At 34.0% G+C, this 24,106-nt stretch overlaps 1 protein-coding gene across 1 annotated transcript in view; it reads left to right on the top strand.

Annotated features, from left to right (window-relative positions):
• The window catches only part of LOC149772500 (uncharacterized), a 113,390-nt gene that overhangs the window by 26,177 nt on the left and 63,107 nt on the right, over positions 1-24,106 (top strand). The window contains exons 6-11 of the mRNA XM_089947710.1: positions 5,410-5,494; positions 10,133-10,285; positions 16,349-16,432; positions 18,519-18,593; positions 22,418-22,501; positions 23,047-23,263. Of these exons, the coding sequence (XP_089803836.1) occupies positions 5,410-5,494; positions 10,133-10,285; positions 16,349-16,432; positions 18,519-18,593; positions 22,418-22,501; positions 23,047-23,263 (698 nt within the window). The remainder of the gene's footprint in view (positions 1-5,409; positions 5,495-10,132; positions 10,286-16,348; positions 16,433-18,518; positions 18,594-22,417; positions 22,502-23,046; positions 23,264-24,106) is intronic.

The following is a 24,106-nucleotide window of genomic DNA, read 5'->3' as shown; positions in this document are numbered from 1 at the left end:
ACAGAGCCTCTCAGACATACTGATACATGTACTGAACAATCTACCAACTTGTCACAGAGAGGACAGAGCCTCTCAAACATACTGATGCGTGTACTGAACAATCTTCCAGCTTGTCACAGAGAGGACAGAGCCTCTCAAACATACTGATACATGTACTGAACAATCTACCAGCTTGTCACAGAGAGGACAGAGCCTCTCAGACATACTGATACATGTACTGAACAATCTACCAACTTGTCACAGAGAGGACAGAGCCTCTCAAACATACTGATGCATGTACTGAACAATCTTCCAGCTTGTCACAGAGAGGACAGAGCCTCTCAAACATACTGATACATGTACTGAACAATCTTCCAGCTTGTCACAGAGAGGACAGAGCCTCTCATGCATACTGATGCATGTACTGAACAATCTTCCAGCTTGTCACAGAGAGGACAGAGCCTCTCAAACATACTGATACATGTACTGAACAATCTTCCAGCTTGTCACAGAGAGGACAGAGCCTCTCAGACATACTGATACATGTACTGAACAATGTACCCAGCTTGTCACAGAGAGGACAGAGCCTCTCAAACATACTGATGCGTGTACTGAACAATCTTCCAGCTTGTCACAGAGAGGACAGAGCCTCTCAAACATACTGATACATGTACTGAACAATCTTCCAGCTTGTCACAGAGAGGACAGAGCCTCTCAGACATACTGATGCATGTACTGAACAATCTTCCAGCTTGTCACAGAGAGGACAGAGCCTCTCAGACATACTGATACATGTACTGAACAATCTACCAACTTGTCACAGAGAGGACAGAGCCTCTCAAACATACTGATGCGTGTACTGAACAATCTTCCAGCTTGTCACAGAGAGGACAGAGCCTCTCAAACATACTGATACATGTACTGAACAATCTACCAGCTTGTCACAGAGAGGACAGAGCCTCTCAGACATACTGATACATGTACTGAACAATCTACCAACTTGTCACAGAGAGGACAGAGCCTCTCAAACATACTGATGCATGTACTGAACAATCTTCCAGCTTGTCACAGAGAGGACAGAGCCTCTCAAACATACTGATACATGTACTGAACAATCTTCCAGCTTGTCCCAGAGAGGACAGAGCCTCTCATGCATACTGATGCATGTACTGAACAATCTTCCAGCTTGTCACAGAGAGGACAGAGCCTCTCAAACATACTGATACATGTACTGAACAATCTTCCAGCTTGTCACAGAGAGGACAGAGCCTCTCAGACATACTGATACATGTACTGAACAATGTACCAGCTTGTCACAGAGAGGACAGAGCCTCTCAGACATACTGATACATGTACTGAACAATCTACCAACTTCTATGCAAGGCTTGTGACTAATACATCAAACTGACCAACAAATGTTATCAGGTCTCATGTAAGTATTGGAAGATATTTCTCAAAACCAAATTATCTTCAAATATTCTATAATTGATACTCTTAGATACACTGTATATATTATAAGTTGACACCCTCAGTTTTTGTAGATTTGTAAAAATTAATTTCTCTTGGATGCTCCAATAGCTCAGGATATAATTTGCTAGTCAGATCTGTCAGAAGTGGTGACTTTTCATCTCACCTTCTCGAATTGTTGACTGATTTTTATTAAAAAACTTGTAATGTCACCATGGACCAACTTGGATCTCTTTTACTTATAATACATCATAAACATTCTGCATTTTGCCAGAATCTATTCAGATTACGCCAATAAGATAATTATTAAAGCTTGTTGTGTATACATGGCTGTCTCACATCATTGCTCCATGTAATATTTCTTGTCTCCATTATACTGGTTCCCAGGGTATTCAGTAATATGGGGATATGACATGCAAAAAATAGGTATAATTTTTAAAAATAAAATCTAAAAAAAATCTTGATTTTCAGTAGTACTGTGGTCGATTTCAGCTATAAAATGGTATGTGAAGTAGATGGCATTTAAAAGGGTATTTTGTCCTACCACCAGTAGAATCACATGTATGACTAGATAACAGCATGGTTTTGTTAGTATGAAAAAATATTTTTGGTTTCTGTGTACACGGAATGTCAGGTAATGCAAATAACTATACCGGAATTATTATGAAGTGTTATAATATAAAAAGTAGCATTCTTAACAATATATGAACTGATTATGTGTCTCATTTACATGTATTCTTATTCAGTCACCTTGTGTCACACTTAAAAAATGACCATTTTAAAATGGTGCATGGATTCTGCTGCATGACCATGTTAAAAAATACAATATACCTCCAAAGTAGAGAGCTCTCAAGACAGATATAAGGGAGTTTGTTATGTACTTATGTTCCATTCTTCAGTGCCAAATTGAACAGAAGGTTGAAATTTTTAAATAAAAACATGTTCCAATATTGGATTTATTTAATAATAATAATAATAATAATAAAATAATAATAATTAAAGAAGGTAACTCATTTAATCACAGAATATAATATACCTTGAGACTTTGTGCTATGTACAATATACCATGTATATATAGCACAACTTGGCAACAATTTCATGTAACCTTAACACTAAAGAATTTAGTTATTCAGAAAATCAAACAGTTTCACACTCATAACATATGTACAAGCATCAGTGAGCATGTACTAATAAATAATTGAAAAATTCATCTTTGAAAAAGATGCATAAGCAGAGAGAAGCAGGAGGTATTTATATTACATAAAACTGTTTGATTGTCTTAAGAACTAATGCATTTAAGACTGATTATGAAAAGAAGAAAAAATCAGGTAGTACTTATAGCAAAGGCATGAATTGAATTCATTTAACCGTTCATATTTTATCAGGTGACGCAGATATCTTTCTCATTATGATTGTCACAGCGTTCAGAGGAGAAACTATCACTCAGGATTTTAGACAAGAAAAAGTGTATCACATTTTTAGCTGAAAATAAAAAAGTATAGCCAGTCAGAATGTCTCCAAATGTTTTTATTGAAATAATGCAAAATAAGGTACTTATTAATTGGTATTATAAGGCACAGATGAAGATAGGTTTTGGAAATTTTTTCAGAAGAGGGACAGGGTAAAATACAGACTTGTGGCTATTTTTCAAAGCATTTTTGCTCTTTCACATGCTGGCCTTTACCAGTTGCTGAATTATTCTGACTTGCAAAATACTGTAAACAATATATCAGCTTGACTGTTTGAAAATTTGTTTATGATAGGAAATGAGAAGTCATCATTTAACAGCTTTTACCACAAAACGAACACTAAATATATTTAAGGAAGTTGATTTTTGTGACAGTTGTGAAGCATAACTTTATATGTAAGCATATTATTGGTGTGTGTTTATTATGGTGAGATTGTGAGTGCTTATTGGTGTGTGTTTATAATGATGAGATGGAGTATGTTCATTATGATATCAGTGGTTTGTGTTTATTATGATAAGAATTTTATGTGAGTATTATGATGAGCTCAGATCTTACTATAATGTACTCTACTAGAATTTTGTAAGCCCACAGTGTGGGTATTCCATCAAATGCAGTAAGTGTATGCATGCTTTTCAGTTGGATTCAGTGACGAACAAAATAGACCCTGATCTGCCATTGTATAATGTGTTGGCAGATCCGGGTTTAAGTTGCTTGTTTTACTGATTATACCTAACAAACTGCATATACCTAGAGCTGCTGGGGAATTATGCTACAACTGATCTGGGTCTATGCAGTTTTTAGTTAGACTGGACATATAAATAAGTATATACAGTATAATTGTACTGTTTGTACACAAAGTGTTGTGAACTCCTTGTATTTAAATGTTCTCCATTATTATATATTTCACTGTGAAATGTAGAAAATATTTCTTAATTTGTACATGTGAAATATATATCCTTATATCTTTCCGGGGTTTTCCTGGGTTCTTCCTCCACCATTAATACTGGCTGCCATGTATAGCCTATCATGTGCTGAAAAATGGCATTAAACCCCACAACAACAACAACAACAACAATATCCTTATATTTTAACATGTGAAAATACAAGAATTTCCATTATGCCCCATAATGCTTCAGTGTGTGTGCCTACAAAAGATATCTACAGCAAGAAAAATGAACACTATGTGAGCGACAACAAATAAATTGGAACTGCATTACCTTTCAGACATGGAAAAAAACTTTTGCTGAAGAAATTTGACTTGACAGCATTTCTTTCAGATTGTTTGCCTTTATTACCTTGATAACCCACATTGATGCATTAATAAATAAAAATTGATGTATGGTCAGATAGGATCAAATAGTCTTTTAATATGTAATTTACTGACACAGATTAGATCATCCCAACTCTACTGCTCTATTAAGTTGCTGATATTTATATTTTAATCAGCCTATGAAAGTTGGGTGAATTAACAAAGAGAGGGTCGGGGTGATATTCTGAAAAGTGAATTTAATCTTTTATGCTTTAAGATATAATAAAAAATAAATTATTTTGTTTTCTGCGTAAATACTGGATATGTTTCATGGCATTGTACAATAATATATTTTAACTTACAGATTTGCCACTCATTAAAATATCATATTTTTGTACTACATGATGAAATATATCTGGATTATATTATATGGTTGGTGAAAATATATCCGCAATTTATTATTAAGCCAGAACATCACAATAATATAATCTATTATTAATCCAGAACATGGTATTAATGTACTCTATTATTAATCCAGAACATGGTATTGATGTACTCTATTATTATTCCAGAACATGGTATTAATGTACTCTATTATTAATCCAGAATATGGTATTAATGTACTCTATTATTATTCCAGAACATGGTATTAATGTACTCTATTATTATTCCAGAACATGGTATTAATGTACTCTATTATTAATCCAGAATATGGTATTAATGTACTCTATTATTAATCCAGAACATGGTATTGATGTACTCTATTATTATTCCAGAACATGGTATTAATGTACTCTATTATTATTCCAGAACATGGTATTAATGTACTCTATTATTAATCCAGAACATGGTATTGATATACTCTGTTATTATTCCAGAACATGGTATTGTTTTACTCTATTAATTATGAATCTAGAACATTGTATTAATGAACTCTATTTTTAATCCAGAACATGGTATTAATGTACTCCATTGATTATGAATCTAGAACATGGTATTAATGAACTCTATTTGTAGTCTAGAACATGGTATTAGTGAACTCTATTTTTAATCTAGAATATGGTATTAATGTACTCTATTATTAATCCAGAACAAGGTATTAATGTACTCTATTATTAATCCAGAACATGGTATTAATGTACTCTATTATTAATCCAGAACAAGGTATTAATGTATTCTATTATTAATCCAGAACAAGGGTACAAGTAAGGACATGATCCACATTATTGGTATTAATATTTTTAGTGCTGATGCTGATCAAGAAATGAAGAAACAAGACCTTGATGAATTCAGCAAAATGGAGCAAGACCAAGAGAAGCAGAAGGATGATGTAAGCACTGAACATTATTGCTTATTAGTTTAGAATATAACACACACACACACACTTGAATAAAGTAATGGGATTGGAGACTTAGAAGGAAAACAAAATCCAATTAAAACCTCAATAAAAACCATAAAAAATATCACAATAAAACCTCAAAAAAAACCTTAAAACATATCCCATTAAAACCTCAATAAAAGCCTATAACATATCCTATTAAAGCCTCAATAAAAACCTTAAAACATATCCCATTAAAGCCTCAATAAAAACCTTAAAACATATCACATTAAAGCCTCAATAAAAACCTTAAAACATATCACATTAAAACCTCAATAAAAACCTTAAAACATATCACATTAAAACCTCAATAAATACCTTAAAACATATCACATTAAAACCTCAATAAAAACCTTAAAACATAACACGTTAAAGTGAAAACTCTTTGGCTTATCAGATCATTTTAAGTTTATTGACTGAAACACATTTTTTTCAGGTCCATTTTTTATACATGTTGATGAAAGTCTGAAAAAGGGCTCAAGAAAAGCAAATGGAGATTCACATTAGATTTTGGAATGATGCATCCCATGAACTAGAAATTGTGTATTTTATGTCTGCTTTTCTTTGTAAACAGACTATAGTCTGACAATACATCCCTGTTTGTTTGTACCCACTCTACTGATTTCAATAACAAAAATGTTTAATGTGATAAAAAGTGCACAGAACTAAGTCAACTGGATCATTGACTTATAATTTCTAACCTGACCAGAATGGCACTAATATTGGCATCCCCTGCATCTTTCATGCTTAACGGACTTTCCATACTAACATGGCGCAATATTGCATACACTATTGGTTAGTTTATTTCCATCAGACAACATAATGATATAGTTCATCCTGTTTGGTAACTGCCGGATAATTCTGTAAATTACATAACGTTGAGAGTTTGGAATTATATCCCTTTGCACACATGAACATAGAAATGAAACTGCTTGTTAAATCCACGTGAAAGGCAAATTTGTTGTTGTTATTCTTTTCCCTTGCTTGATTCAACATTGTAAATATCTGAAGCAGACGACTTATGTGTGTACATCTGTGTAGTTGTGCACACACCCCTTTGCTGAAAATGGACTTGTCCAGGAACTGGAATTGGATCTTGAGCATGTCTGTCTATTATGTTGAAAACTTCTGTTAAGCATGAAATGCGCAGATGATGACGGTGTTAGGACCACTCTACTCACAGTCAGGTTAGAAATTATAAATCAATGAATGAATTGACTAAGTTCCTTGCAGTTTTATCACATTAAAGGTTTCCATTATGGAAATCGCTAGGGGGTACAAACAAACGGGTTGGTATAGTTGGACTATACATAAAGAAAGAAATATTTGCATAAGAATTGTCAGAACTTGTTTTATTTCTATGTAAATTGCAATGTAGTAGAACTGAAGAAAGTGTGAAAACAGTTTAGGTGTTCATGATGATTCTATATTACTAATTTGTGTTTGTTTAAATATAATGTAATGATATGTAAAAAAAGTTCCAATGTGGAATATTTTGGTAAGTTTTGCTTTCAGTTTTTATTGTTTGCCAAAGACGAAAGGTAGTTTCTGCAGCAATTTCAATATAGAGTTACGGTAATCTGCCAGGCCAAAAATGTATGTCTCTTGATAAAAAGAATTCCTTAAAAAGAGTACTTGTTTGGTCCCACCAAGTCTGACTAGATCATGATTTCCATCATAATTTAGAGAAAGTCACAAAAGAATACCATGATGTACATCCATTACATGAATACTTGTAAATTAATTTAGAGACTTGTACATACAAACTTAAGTAACTTTTGCCAGTGTTGATGTCAGAAATGTCAGAGATGGATGATACAGGAGTGTCTTTTTTACTGTCACAACTTATTCCTCTAAGAAAGTATCCTAATCAACTTATTCTATGGAAATGCAATGATCTCACTAGTTGCTAAAAGTATCTGTGCATAGTTTCAGTTTCATTATGGTTCATAGCAATTGTGTTAATTGTTCAAATGCTTGTATTCTGTCACCAGTAATAGAATATGCCTGTACACTTTATAGTAATAAAGACAAAGAACCAGTTTGTATTGGTAGTACCAGCCTATGGGATATATACAATGTATCAATGCTTGAGAAGCATAGGTTTGTACAATGTATGAATCCTTGAGAAACCTCAAGGGATATGTACAATGTATGAATCCTTTAAAAGCCTCAAGGGATCTGTACAGTGTATGAATCCTTGAGAAGATTGCTATTATAATAATTAAGAATCCTTGAGAAGATTCCTATTGTAATAATCTAAGTATCTGCAGACGAAGATGATTGTGCAGTGTAGATGATGAAGTAGATTGTATGCTTGAAGGAAAAATCTTTGAAACAGATGAAGCTTTCTCAAGTTTTGATATTACTATGAGTAAAGGAAATTAAAGTATTTCTTCCAGGAAATATATGATCAGTGACAAATCAAAACCAAAATCCAGTTCTGGTTTAAAAAAGTAGATCTGGTCCAGGATTGGATATTAAAAAGACATCATGACACAAATGACCAAATTCCAATCCAAAATGAAATGTTAAATTACAAACTGATTAGACAACAAAAGAGAACTTTTGAACATTGTATGTGTCCTTCAGATTTGGGGGTTAGGGTGATGCTGTGTTCCTTGCAGATGGAATCCTAGATGGAACAATGCTTGTATAACCAAGAACTGTTACAGCAATGCTCTATCATTTAATGTTTTTAATGGAAAATTGAGAGGTTTTCTTGGTATAATATATTATTTATGGAAGCAGAAGGGAACGTCCATAAATATATCACCAACTAAACTGACAAAACGTTCATACTGATATATTAATTTGAAGAAAGAGATGCACTGCTCTAACAACACTGTCTTACAAGGAATTTGAAAGAAATCAAACTTTTTAAAACATACAGGTGATATATCCTTTAAATGAGTAAATAAAGTATAAAGGTAACCTTGTTTATTATATGCCTTTTTGTGTAAATGCTTTGTGTACATGAGTAAACATGGCTTATAGAGGACCTTGTTTATTACATGCTTCTTTGTGTAAATGAGTAAACACAGTTTATAGGGGACCTTGTTTATTACATGCTTCTTTGCATACATGAATAAACATGATTATAGGGGACCTTTTTTATTACATGCTTCTTGTTTAAATGAGTAAACACAGTTTATAGGGGACTTTGTTTATTACATGCTTCTTTGTGTAAATGAGTAAACACAGTTTATAAGGGACCCTGTTTATTACATGCTTCTTTGTGTACATGAGTAAACACAACTTGTAGGGGACCATGTTTATTACATGCTTCTTTGTGTAAATGAGTAAACACAGTTTATAGGGGACCTTGTTTATTACCTGCTTCCTTGTGTACATGAGTAAACACAACTTATAGGGGACTTTGTTTATTACATGCTTCTTTGTGTACATGAGTAAACAGCTTATAGGGGACCTTGCTTATTACATGCTTCTTGGTGTACATGAGTAAACACAGCTTATAGGGGACCTTGTTTATTACATGCTTCTTTGTGTACATGAGTAAACAGCTTATAGGGGACCTTGCTTATTACATGCTTCTTGGTGTACATGAGTAAACACAGCTTATAGGGGACCTTGTTTATTACATGTTCTTTGTATACATGAGTAAACACAGCTTATAAAGGACCTTGTTTATTACATGCTTCATTGTGTAAATGAGTAAACACAGCATATACGGGCATTGTTTATTACATGCTTCTTTGTGTAAATGAGTAAACACAACATATAAAGGCCTTGTTTATTACATGCTTCTTTGTGTAGATGAGTAAACACAGTTTATAAGGGACGTTGTTTATTACATGCTTCACTGTGTAAATTAGTAAACACAGAATATAGTCTTCCTTCATCCCCATGGTTGTATTAATTGACGGGAAGTCAATTTTGGAATTGTGTTTTTAATTAATCAGTTATTAAGTTTTACTGTATGAAATTTTGTCAAGAAGATCATAAACAATACTGAGTACTAGTTACTTACCTTGGAAGAGTAAGGTAACAATGGACACTTATTTATCATAAGAAATGATCAAACATCAGCCAAGGAAGTTAATGACAGGCTTTGAAGGTTTTCTTCTCACTGCTTCAGGTCAGTCCATTTTTCCATTTAGTTTTACTTGAACATTGCATTAATAAATACACCCAAAATTTACACTTGCTATAACCTTATTTTAGCTATGCTTTTGAAGTGTAAAATTCTTTAAATCAAAAGTGAGTAGTTTAAAGTTTTGTTTTCATGACCAGTTTTGAAATCTAGCAAAATGATGGATATATACTTGTTACTGGATATAAGTTCAAAGCATGTTGGTACAAAAAGTCATTTAATTATGATGTAAATTAATAGAATGAATCAGTTAGATATATATTAAAATAAAAAACTAAATTATGTAAAATAGAGAGAATTTTTATACAAAAATTATTCCTATCTGGTTTTACTGGAGCTGTTCGTTTTTTTTTTACCTGTAAAGAAGAGCATAGTTTGGGTCATGAAATCACAGTTGTGACAGACCATTTAGGTCAGATTACTAAAATGCACCCCATACTTTAGCAAAGACTGTTGATACCATCCTTGTTTTACAGATGCTGATGAAGCTACTGAAGCTGAGACTCAAGAAGCTGAGTGAGAAGGGCCGAGTGTCAGAGCCATATTTTGCTGACTTAGTGCAGCAGATCACAGACGACAAGAAGAGCTCTCGAGCTGTGGTAGATTCAGAGAGAGCTGAGAATGAAGAGGTAAGTGTTTATTTAGAAGGCAAAGATCAGTTTTATTATAAATTGGAAAAGCCATATTCATGGGCATATTTGAAAGATTCAAATAGCAATGCTTTTATCAGGAGAGTGTGGAATGGCCTGTTTTCCAATATCTGTCATCAGTTGTCTTTGCATCAATTAGCACAAGCTTCAAAATCTGTATTTGTACTTGTCCTGAATGGATGGTCATATTAACACTAAATAACTTCTTATGATGTATGTTAGTCCTAAAGGAAAAAGGTGTTTATCTGACATCCAGTATGGCCACTGGCAGCCATCTTGAAAATCTTGTTATTGCTATTCCACCAGAATGGAAAGTCATATCATGAGGTTTTATGGTGTCTAGTTGGTTTGAAATAAAAATGTGCTGATCATTCAGTATGGCCACTGCTGTGGCAATCATGAAAAGTTTATATCTACCCCTTCTAGATAGAAATTTGTATCAACTTTGAGTTTTCACCAGAAGATTTCTTATGATCCAGCATGACTACCATCACAACCATCTTGAAAATCTTGTTATTTTCTACTCCTTTTGAAAGTCATAATGATATGGGATTTTCACCAAAAGATTAAGTGTCATATCTAGGTGCTTTTGAATGAAAATGGTACTGATCTGATCTCATGAATGTTGCCACAATGAATATATTAAGAATCTTGTCCTGAATGGATGGTCACCAAAAGTCTTTTAATGGTGTGCAGTCTGTCCCCAACTGAAAAATGTTATCCCATATTTACTGTATATATTGGGACGATATTTAATAATTAAATTTTTCCATGTGCCAGAACTTATGGTGAAACTTCTTCATGTGTCCCCAGACTTAAGAAATGAAATAAATTTGTGTTGAATTTGCATCCCCACCCCCAGCCACTGCACATTGCAATAACAAAGATAAAAATAACACTTATTTGCTAATAAAATGAAATAAACTAACCTTATACTGTTATCATGTATTCCTATTTGTTCATTATGAGCAACTTTTTAAAGAAAAAATATATCCATGAACTCTGTATATGTCATGTGTATATGTTGGCTTATTCATACATACTGTAGTTTGTATCACTTTTGTCAGATAAACACATTTTTTATTGACGTGAATGTAGAGATATAAATAACGCTTGATTGTACTCCAAGAGGAAGATAAAACATAATCATGCACTGAATGTATGGATCGTATGTGTGCAGGAGAAGGGTTGGGTTGATTAGAAGAGTCTACAGTGGATTAAAGTTATTTTTTTCAAGTACACGATTAATTCTCTTTTAAATAAAATTTAAGTTTGAGTGCATTTTCTGACATGTATTTTCAAATGATTTAAAAGGTGTCTCACAACTTATGACTTGAAAAAATGACATGTCCCAGAAAATAGAGTGAACAAAAAAATTTCATTCATGGGGTCCCAGTATATATGGTAAATACATATTAAGGTTCATGAAATTGGTGAGGGAATGCATCTTAATGAGAACTACAATATCAAACAAAAGTAGGGCAATATGAACCATATTTCATACTTCACTGACTTGGAATTTTTGCTGTATACATATCTGTTAATACCACACAGATGTTTTTATTGTATACATATCTATTAATACCACACAGATTTTTGTGCCACACATATCTGTTAATACCACACCCTGGCAACAAACTTAAGGAAGGTCATTTGACATATTTCACATTGCATTAGAGTATGTTAAATTTGCATTTAGCATCTGACCCACCTTGGTTTTTTTATTTACTGTATCATACAACTTGCTAAAGGAATGCAATTTAATGTAAACATAAAAGAGAAGAAATTTTAATTTGAAAAGGGTTCAAGATCATTTTTGTCTGACTTTATATTTGGCATGATGTGTTTAAAGTAAGCACAGAGGTGAGCTATGTCAGTGTTAATTACTTTCTGGATTTTAGCATGATAACAGACCTAGACTAAATATTGTGAATGGTTCACATTTGAGGTAACGAAGAAGCCAGTTGAAAGTGGAGTCCAAAGGACATGGTCACTGTGACTGAAATAATTTCCATACAGTAACTATACATCGGTTCTACATCCTTCTTCATGGTTGTGTCAAAAGGTCAAAGGCGAAGGCCACTGATTGAAGAAAAATTATGTTTCTCTGCACAATAACCTTAGTTTAGCATCACATACCTGGGTGACACTTTGTGGATGTCCTACACTTGGAGTAAACAGCAAGACTCCTGATTTTTGGGTCAAAACAATAAGTCACGTCACTGTTGCTAAAGATGAAAATAGTTTCTGCAAAAGATTCAGTTCTCAACCTTGTATTGCTACCATAGTTTGTGGATGGCTTACACTTTAGGTAAGAAGGTAGTCTAATGATTTTGGGTCAAATGTTAAGGTGACAGGATGACAAATAGTTTTAGTTCTTGACCATGAACTTTGATGATCATCCTTTGTCAAGGGCTTACAGTAAGGTAAGGGAGAGGCCTATCGATTTTGTGATTAAAGGTCAGGATCATTATGACTTATAAAAAATGGATTTTGCACAACAAGTTTTGTTCTAGAGTAAGTTCCTTGACCAAACTATCTGGATGGCTTGCATTAAGAGTGAGCAGGAATTTTGATTTTGGGTAAAAAGTTCAAAGGTCAACATCTATGTGACTGATAATGAGAGTGGTTTCTGCAGAAAAGTTACATTCTCATCGATTTTGTTTGACCAGTGTTTGTGAGTGGCTTTATTTATTAATATTTGGGGTTAGAGGTCAAGATCACTGTAACTGAAGAAAGAACGTTTTTTTTGTGTGAACAATTACATTAGTTCATTTGACCAAAATTTTTGAAGAGCTTGTGAAACGATGAGGCCTTGTGAATTTTGGGTTAAAAGTTAAAATGCTGAGATCACTGTTGTTAAGTTAAAAAAATGAGTTTGCATGATAACTTGTGTACTTATGCAAGTTCCATTACAAAACTTTATTGATTGCTTGTACTTAGGACCTAAAGGTCAGATATCAAGTTCATGGTATGTCTTAAAGGAAAATCATGGTTTCTGCACAGCATGTTTTCTTCACAACTGTATACCTTGAACAAAGATCAAGGCCATGGAGTCACATTTGTCTGTAATTTCCAGGGTCAACCATATCCTGCTAGTTTCTTCATAGAGGATTAATATAGGGTGGGCATACAATGTACAATTCATGGTACTTAATTTAATTAGATCGAAACAAACTTCTCCTTTACATTAAAATTGGAATAGGGACCAATTCCAGCATTCATGTAAAGTATTCCTAACCTAAATTTAGCAAGAATTATTTCAAGAAAAGATGCAATTCTTTCAAATTATCATGAACTCACTATGTTTGAAATGTGTTCCAGTGTCATAATATGAAATCTTCATTAAGGCTGTTGCCATCAAAATATCTCAGATTAGCTAATCTCTTCACTAAAAAAATCCCATTTAGAAAGCATTATCATTGTGTCCCCACCTGCAAGTCAGGTAGGGAGTACATTGTTTGGAATGGTGCAATATGCATAGGTGTGCATCTTACATGCATATGTTTGTATGTTATATTGCATATGTGTGTAAGTTAAATGCATGTGTGTGTACATATAGCATTGCAACTTTTTACACTTGTGTTTAAGTTTTTTGTCTCCACTACTTTTCATGCCATTGTTAGGAAATTTAAAAAGGGGATTCAGGTCAGTTAGAACAGCATCATCAGCCCCAAACGGAGTAATTTTTAAATATTTGATGCATCTGTTATGTCCGTGTTTGATCAGATTTGCCACAGGCATGGGAATCTGTCTCCTTTAGACATATACATTTTGTACTTTTAAATTAATACCAATATTTTAATTTAGATACATTGAAGATCTGATTATGATTCTGTTGTAACAAGACCAGACTTATTTACAGCAAATTTTTGTGGTGAATGGAAGTGTCATTCCTGTCAGTATAGTCTAAGATGTCCATTTTATTACTTCATTATTATAAGTAAAGTCCAACAGAAAACCCAAAATGACAGATCTGGATATTTGCAGTTGGGCATGACGTGTAAGCATGCACACATGACATTCTGAAGTTTAATATGGTTGTTGATGGAATTTATCTGGATTAAATTTACTGTTTCTTATTGACCCTGCTTTGACAGAGCATCTACAAAAGTGCCACATTGGCATCCATGTACATGTCTGTATGTATATCTCTATACATCTGTATGATTAACCATATATACATGTCTGTACATACACTCGTTCATACCTGAAATTAAAATCAGTGTAAAGGTTATCTTTTTTTAGCTCAGTATTAAAGATTTTGCTTTCTAGGAATATAAAAGGCAGGTCAGATAAAAGTGAGTTGCTTATTACAAAATATTTAGGTAATGGGAGTTGCTTGTTGTACTAAATCCAGGTAAAGGGAGTTGCTTGTTGTACTAAATCCAGGTAAAGGGAGTTGCTTGTTACAGTAAATCCAGGTTAAATGGAGTTGCTTGCTACAGTAAATTCAAGCTAAAGGAAGTTGTTTGTTACAGTAAATTCAGGCTAAAGGAAGTTGTTTGTTACAGCAAAAATCAGGCTAAAGGAAGTTGTTTGTTACAGTAAATCCAGGTTAAATGGAGTTGCTTGTTACAGTAAATTCAAGCTAAAGGAAGTTGTTTGTTACAGTAAAAATCAGGTTAAAGTAAATTGTTTGTTACAGTAATTCAGGCTAAAGGAAGTTGTTTGTTACAGTAGATTCAGGTTAAAGGGAGTTGCTTGTTACAGTTGTTGTTGTTGTTGTTGTTGTGGGGTTTAACGCCATTTTTCAGCACAGTAGGCTATACATGGCGGCCAGTATTAATGGTGGAGGAAGAACCCGGAAAACCCCGGAAAGAACCACCAACCCACGAGAAGCTACTGGCAAGCTTTCTCACATGCCCACATTGGCTGAATCTTAGACTTGAACTGCCGCAGACAGAGGTGAGATGGCAGTGATCTGTAACAAAGAGCGCTTTAGACCACTCGGCCACTTGGGGCCCCTGCTTGTTACAGTAAATCCAAGTTAAAAGGAATTGCTTTTTTGAGGTAAATCCATGTTAAATGGAATTGCTTATTTCAGTAAGCTGTGGTTAAAGGTCAGTTTTCAGCTAAATTGTAAAAGAAAGATTTTGATCTCTGTAAGTTGCCTCTTCATTTTTTTGGACTGCCTGTATGTCTGTCTAATTGCTGGTGTTTCTGCCTGTGCCATACTCTTTTTTTGTATTTTTGTCTGAGAAATTGTTGTATCTGATTGTGCCATACTCTTTTTTTTGTATGTTTGACTATTGGTGTATCTGTGCCATACTCTTTTTGTATGTCTGACTGTTGGTGTATCTGTGCCATACTCTTTTTATATGTCTGACTATTGGTGTATCTGTGCCATACTCTTTTTGTATGTCTGACTATTGGTGTATCTGTGCCATACTCTTTTTGTATGTCTGACTATTGGTGTATCTGTGCCATACTTGTTTTGTATGTCTGACTATTGGTGTATCTGTGCCATACTCTTTTTGTATGTCTGACTATTGGTGTATCTGTGCCATACTCGTTTTGTATGTCTGACTATTGGTGTATCTGTGCCATACTCTTTTTGTATGTCTGACTAATGGTGTATCTGCCTGTTCCATGCTCTTTTCTGTATGTCTATCTTACTGTTGGTGTATCTGTCTTTGTCATACTCCTTTCTGTGGGTCTGGCTGACTATTGTTGAGTCATATGACTTTAGGTGTATATGTTTATGCCATTCTCTTTTCTGTATGTCATATGACTATGGTGTATCTGTCTGTGCCATACTCTTTTTGTATACAGTAATATAGCTACCTAACTTACATACATGCAGGCACATAAAGAAATAGTAGAAAGAATGGTCATTTGAAGGAAAATGTGTACACATTGTAAGTGCTCAGATGATTTTACCTTTGTTTTCTCTGGTGAAGTACACATATATAAACATTTTTACATATAATGCACTAATTTTTAAATATCTTAAAATTCAGGAGTGTTTATTGTTTGTTGCCATTTTAAATCTTGTAAATCTGTTTCTATATGGTTCTTTTGTATTCTTCTCTTTTGCAGGAACTTAAGAAGAAACATGCCAAAAATGAAAAAGAGCTCCAAGAAGCACTGGATAATTTAGATACAGACTATAATCAGAAATTGGTAATACAATAATAACAAAAACTGGGAGATTGAGGTTCTGTACAATACATATATATGTTGCAGCTATACTTCTTTATTCACTCTGGAAAGGTTGATCCTGTGTTAAAGCCTAATCGCAGTCCCGTATATAACATGAGCTTAGTCCTGGATCCCATTTTTTGGATGGACATAGTTTTGATAATGACTGTGTGTCAGTATAAGCAGGCCCTATTCTAGGACATGTGAGTTGGTCAGGGAACCAGTCATTCTATTGCAGTAGTACCTCAGATGCTTTAAATGGCTGATATTGTTTTATACCAAATGCCAGATGGTAAAACTTATGCTTATAGTATTGTCTAGAAATGGCATCAAGTGAACAAAAACACTTTGAAGACCAGAGAAACAATATGCCTCTTATAAAGTTTAAACTGTTAGCACAGAGGTATAACAATTCTTGGGAAGAGAGCAGGAAAGGCATCAATTATGTTTGTCGGGTATCATGTCACTTTGAATATGTCCTATGAGAGATAATTGCTGTTTCCATTTGAATTTTGAAAACTCAAAAGAAATCTTTAGATTTTGTCAAGTTGAGAGATTTATCAAGAAGCCGTTGAGCTCCATGGAGGTTGGAACTGCAGTTTTTGAAATGTAATATAGGTAATTAAGGTTTAAGTGTACATAGAGCTGTTTTTGTTTTAGATTTAATTGTTTGAATGAATGTAAATTTCATCAAAATAGATTTTGTGCAGTATATTACACATTAGTATAACTAGTAGCATTTTGATGCTTTTAGAACAAATCAATAATCTACACCTCATTAATAGAAATAGGTCATTGGTTTAGAGTGAGGATTAGTTGATGCTAGATAATAAGTAGTTAGCAGGTAAAAATAAAACACTATTCCATAACAACCAGAAAGTTTTGGAGACAGTATTCCGTGACTTTACTGTCATTTAACTGAAAAAATAAAAACAATGTTTTTTAATCTAAAGATCAGTTTCCTGCAGATGTCACTTGTAAATATAATTTTTTAATATAAAATTTACAGATTCAGATCATACTTAGTGTGATTTGAAAATGAAACATATCATATATATGAGATGGGTTGCAAACAATTTGTCTGATTTTTGTGGTAAATAAATTTTTGATAGTATATACACATGCAGTGTTCTCTTCGGGACATGTGATGTGCAAATCCCACTATGTTACATAAATCCCCCTTTCTTAAAAATGAGTGAGCATGTGACAATTGCACAGTCTCTTTTCTGTGAATGTAACAAGGCTTGTAACGTAATTTCATATTGACGGTGCCTAGTCTGATAAAGTAAGCACATGATTTCTAGATCAGCTACATAATCAAGTGATTATTTATTAATTTGTTACAGTTGATTAGTAAGACACCTTCATTGATTATCCAGTTATTTAAAACATTTTACCAACTACACTTTTTGAATTTGTACAGTGTCAGACATACAGGTTATGGTATTAATTTGTAATGTCTCTGCTCATGCTTGTAATTCTTTTGCATTCACTACAGTACAGTTGTCATAAACACGATTACTCCAACAGTACTGGTGATGATGAGGAAGACCACCCACTTAACAATGGAAAGTATCCCCCTTGTTAAAACGACTGAGGGGGAAGTCTCCTTCTGCCTTTAAATCATGTAGAAATCACCCCATATTAATGAGTTTGTTTACACTAAGCAACACAAATGATGTAGAAATCACCCCTTATTAATGAGTTTGTTTACACTAAGCAACATAAATGATGTAGAAATCACCACATATTAATGAGTTTGTTTACACTAAGCAACATAAATGATGTAGAAATCACCACATATTAATGAGTTTGTTTACACTAAGCAACATAAATGATGTAGAAATCACCACATATTAATGAGTTTGTTTACACTAAGCAACATAAATGATGTAGAAATCACCACATATTAATAAGTTTGTTTACACCAAGCAACATAAATGATATAGAAATCACCACATATTAATGTTTGCTTACACTAAGCAACATAAATGATATAGAAATCACCACATATTCATGTTTGCTTACACTAAGCAACATAAATGATGTAACATTTTTGTTTCTTCAGAGGCAGCTGAATAAAGATCAACAGGAAAACATCAGACAGAAATTACTGAGAACTTCTGGACTTTCTGAGACTGAGGTCAGTAATTAATTCAGATGCTGGTCTCAGCAAAAACATTTGTAATGAAATTATCCTTTTGTAAAAGCTAGCTGATACAAAAAATTTAGGTACTGTACTTGCGGCAGATGACATGCATTGGGTTATCATCATTTTGATTTCTTATTTATAAAGATAAAATAGTAGCTTAAGGGTGCATTTTCTGTGTCACACACATATGTAACATGTGTTCAGGAAGTCTTTGACACACAAGAAACCAGGAAAGAAAAGGAACCTTACTGGATATGCCTCCTTAGAACACTGAAACCAAGTGGCTTAAACCAAGAAGACTAGAAAAAAACAGCCAGGCACAAATAAAATTATCTTTTTGCAGCTGACACATTTTCTTTTATATAATTCTCTAAATTTGCTTAATAGCCTATAATTACTACTATAACAATGAAATATCCAGGATATAATTTGTGTTTACATAAATTTACATAAAACAACAGATTTAATTATGGCTTATTGATTTTTAGGTCAATAAAAAAAAAATTAGCATCCAAAACAAGTGAAATAAACTACCATATTTACCATATGTTTTCAGACACCGTTTCTTTTTGGACACCGTTTTTTTATGGAAAATATAATATTTAAATGCCTTGTAAGTTTTCGGACATTGCTCTGCTATAATTTTTTCTACAATTTATGTTTTTGGACACAATCTAAGAAGATCTGCTGCTTCGTTTTGTTGTAAAATTCACAGCATGTTTACCGTTAATTTATCTGATACAAAATTCGCTTCATTTGGTAGATAATTATTTATTGTGATCATGAACTTCCATGAACTAATATAATTTAAATTTTTTAATCGTATGTATATATTTATGTATGTGTGTATGCAGATAGATAAACATTGTTATATTAAGCCATACACAATAAGTAGCAATATCAAAGAATGAAAAGAAATATGATTTAATGCTGTAATATATTTAAATATATTATTCAATATCAAGTAGCTTGTTCATAGCCTTTTGTAAGTCCTCGGGCGAAAAGCCCTCAAATTCTGTATCACTATCATCATCCATATTGTTTAATTGTTTGTCATTTCTGATCAGCGCGTTTTCACTTCTGCTCAGATTGACACTGATGCCGCACACCTTGAAAGATTTAATTATCATTGTGCGCTTTTCCTTCAATGTGTCCATGGCATTTACAACCCAGTCCAATACAGTCTGTTTGCTGGCTGTCTTGATCCGTCTGTTGCTGCTTTCATTAGATGATATTAATGCATTCGTAGCATCCCTGATGTATTCCGTCCAGCTGTGGTGGAGGTAGCTCTTAACAGGTTTATTGATGCTCACATCAAGAGGTTGCAGTTTGGATTTGCAGCCTCCAGGTATTATTGCTGGCACAACGTTTCCGCGCCGCAACTGTTTCTTCACGTCATCAGTGATGTGAGCCCAGAACGAGTCCATAACTAATAGTGATCGCTCTGTTCTGGTGATTGGCAAATAAATTTCTTCAATCCATCACAGCATTAGCATTTCGTCCATCCATGCTTTCTCTTGAACTGCGATAATCCACCCTTTTGGAGCCTTCAGATCTAGCTGTCTCTTTCCCTTGAAATTAATCATTGGAGGTAATAAGTCGCTAGAACCTGCAACGGCTAAAACAACAGTAATGTGTCTCTTCTCCGTGCCAGTTGTACGAATCAGAACGCTTTTCGTTCCTTCTTTGTCCACTGTTTTCCCTGGCACAAGATCAAAGTACATCAGTGTCTCATCCATGTTAATAATAAACTTATTGTCCAACTCGTCCTCCTCAAGTCTGTCCATCACAAACCTGTGGAACGAAGCAATCTTTTCTTTCAAATCCTTTGGTAAACGTTGGGCAAGAGAGGTCCTGCTTCTGAGCACAAAGTCATGTCTTTTCATGAAACTCTCTCCCCATGAACAACTTGCATGGAATTTGCTCTCCGGAAATTCTGTTGAGACAAGCTCCTTGGCATATATAAATATTCCCTCAACACTGACTGGAATTTGTAAGTCACGTTGAGTGAGCACCCATTGAGCTATCTTATCATCCATAGCTTGTCCATATGAAATGGGTCGTCCACACTTAGGCAAATGTCCGTTCAAGTTCAGATCGGCAGAAAAGTCAGTTTTCATCCAGGTATTCACCATTGAATTTCGGAATCTTGAATTTTTCTGCTGTAGGTCTAATTCTCAGACATTTTGCATTGTTAACAATATCTTGCTTTTGCTTTAATGTATAATGTTTATAGTGACCACATACAGAACCAAACAAAAATTTGATTGGTTGTCAGTGTCGACATTATTACACACGAAACCACTTCAAACAGATGTGACAGTTATGGCTTTAATTAGAAACCATGACCCCTGCTTTATATCATTAAACAATACATTGGAGAGTCGGTACGCATTAGTAAAATTCATTGGCATTGTGCAACAAAACAAACCCCTTATCCCTGAGGCATTATATACCAAGGTTTAAACATCGTTATTGTTCTGTTGGTAGTAAACCTCTTTGTAGACGATAAATATTGATTGTGGGTGCTAAATGTTCGGTACATCATGTGCTCTTTTAATGAAATCCAGATGGCTGCATTTTATTTCCGAACACACATGTCAAAGAAATCCCACCAGTTTTATTATTAACAATTATCACCTAGACACCTTGAAATCTCCGACATACCAGTATATCAGAACAATCTTTGAGCAGTCGATTGTTTCGAGTCAGCAAGCTCTACTCATTTAGAAGCTACCCTCGGCTAGGTGGGGAGAAAAAAAAGAGAACCACAACAAATAGATCACCTTTATTTTTTTATAAAAATACCAACATATTAAACACGCAGCTTGTAAATTGCAATTTGCCTGTTATTTTTACCCTTCCTATGCGTGCATACAACACTCACCCCATATGGAGCCTCTCACCTTTGGTGCTCTAAGATTAGCCATCATACATGTACCGGTATTTCTACTCTCGATACTAATGTTTCTGTCATAAATATCTTAACAATTATAATTCCAAAATCTTTTTATTTAGTTTGCATTAATATCTTAATTACACAGAAGTTAAGCTTGCGCGCGTTGGTAATGTAGATTTTAATGATCACTGATTAGCAGAGGGTTAAACTGTGGATTGCAAGATTATATAGTAATATGGCGGTTCTTTTGGAAAATACGCACACAATTGTGGCTCTAATACATGTATGGCTGTGTTTTCTGGTGGATGGACATGTATCACATAGACAAAATAGGAAAGTAATGCCTGATTTTCATTCATTATCCTTTCCGTGGTGCTTGACAAAATACTTGTTTTACTTCATGGCAGCACGTCGTCATGTGAGCTAACGGTAACTTCGTTACAGACATCGGGGGGGGGGGATAAATCTATCTTCAAATGTATGTTTTCGGACACCTAATTAAAGAATTTGATATGTATTCGGACGACAAAAAAAGTAATTATTTGTTGCAGTCCAAAAACAAACGGTAAATACGGTAGTTGAAACATAATAAATTTAGATGTTTAATTCCTATGGAAACAGCCATGTAAAGTTTTTCAAACAATGATTTTTGTGTTTTATTTGTTTGTCTTGTCTATGTTTTGTTTTTGCCTTTGAGAAAGACTCATTAAGAGTTGAAAGCACTCAGGCTTGTTAGAGACTAGTTTTGCACTGCTTGATGTCAGTTTATTGCATTCATATATATATATATATATATATATATATATATATATATATATATATATATATATATATATATATATATATATATATATATAAACAGAACAAAAACAATCAAGATGAGAATTGAACGAACAATGAAATATTTGTTTTGCAGGTTGATGATTTGATAGAGAAATTGAAACAAGACATGGCTGAACTGGAGAGGAAGAGGGGGTTGGAACAGGCAAGGCAAGCAAGGGTAAGTGTACTTGATACATTTGGTTCTTGGAAAATAAATTCAATTACACTTTAATTGCATTATGTCAGTTGTTCCAGTTTTAAACCTAACTGGTTAAGAAAACTGATTTGTGACACAAGTACCTTGTTGAGGGCTGTTCCATTTAAGTTTACCTGGAATTCTTTTAAATGGTTCCACCAATTGAAGAGAATCAGAAGTGTATAGAAAAAACAAGAAGGTTATAAATCTACACCTACATATAAAAGTATTCCTCTCCCATAGGTAGATTTAAGTGGAATAGTCCCAATGAATATTCCCAAACTAAAGCATACATACTAGGTTAAAAAAAAAGACAGACATAATGTAAGATTTATATGGGTCCTGGACAGCCCTATGGGAACTTGCTTGTTTTGCACCTTATCCTGGGATAGGATCCACTGTTGTGGCATGTTCAAGGGTATATGCCTTTTCATACTTTGTGAACGTTGTTAGAACTTTCTGCACAGGCATCTTAAACTAACTGCCATTAGTTTGTGCTTTAAAGTGACATGTTTCTTTGCTTTCAGGCATTAGCAGAGAGACTTGAGAAGCGTCGTCAGATTCTTGAGTTCCAGAGACTTCAGGAGGCTCAAAACCAGGAGGCATTGTCAGGAGAGGTAGAAGCCTTCAATGAGCCATTTGACAAACTTCTCAAGGAGGGGAAAATAATTGAGAGGCAAAAGAATGAATTACTGGACCAGTATGAAAAAGATTTGATAGCCATTCACAAAAGACATGAAATAGGTATTGACTTGGGATTGATGTTGTTGCTTCGAAATTTAGCACTTAAGCTCTTCTTTGCACTGTATCTATCCATTAGCAGTTGTTGGTTATCATTGTTTCTTTTTCTACACCCCAGTATGAATGATTATAAAGCACATTCGTATCCATAGGTGCATTTGCTCCCAATCTGATTAATATTGTGATCTCTGACATAACAGACACCAATACACGGTCATGTTCTACTCATCTTATTTAAGGTTTGTCAGTCAGATTACATATTTTGTGAAAGCGAAAACTGTCATTTGAGAAATAGCATTTCTTCTTCAAATATGTTACCCAATCACATCTTTTACATTTATGAAAGTGAAAAATGTCATTTCTGAATTGGCATTTCTTCTTCAAATATGTTACCCAAACGTAATACCTTAGAAGAACAGCTATTACCTTACAAATTCAGTCCTCTCAGATTAAATTTTTTAGGTAAAAGGCTGAAAGTTATCTGCCTACCTAGTTGGCAGTTAGATAGAATGATCTTTCCTTGATACTGAGATTGGTGTCGAATCCCATGAATTCTTTAGTTACTACTTCCTCTCACACTCTCTTCAAACATAGAGGCCTAGTAAGAGCCATATAAGCAGTTTCAAAGTTTTCTACCTCAAAACAAGTTCTATAAATTTCATCTTTGAAGGGGAGTATACCCCATCGATAAATCTCAAACTTTTCTTTGTTTCCTATCACTGACAACAAAGTTTTCTAACTTATTATGTCATCATTTTGCTGTATTGACACACTTGGCACCTTTGGTACTTACCTGCATGGGTTGTGATGGCGTCCCTTCACATTACTATAACTGAATTAATATAT

The sequence above is a fragment of the Sinohyriopsis cumingii genome, unplaced genomic scaffold, assembly GCF_028554795.1.
Source record: "Sinohyriopsis cumingii isolate HCF-2022 unplaced genomic scaffold, ASM2855479v2 utg001437l, whole genome shotgun sequence".
Classification (NCBI taxonomy): Eukaryota; Metazoa; Mollusca; class Bivalvia; order Unionida; family Unionidae; genus Sinohyriopsis; species Sinohyriopsis cumingii.
This window is presented reverse-complemented; position numbering and strand designations above follow the sequence as displayed.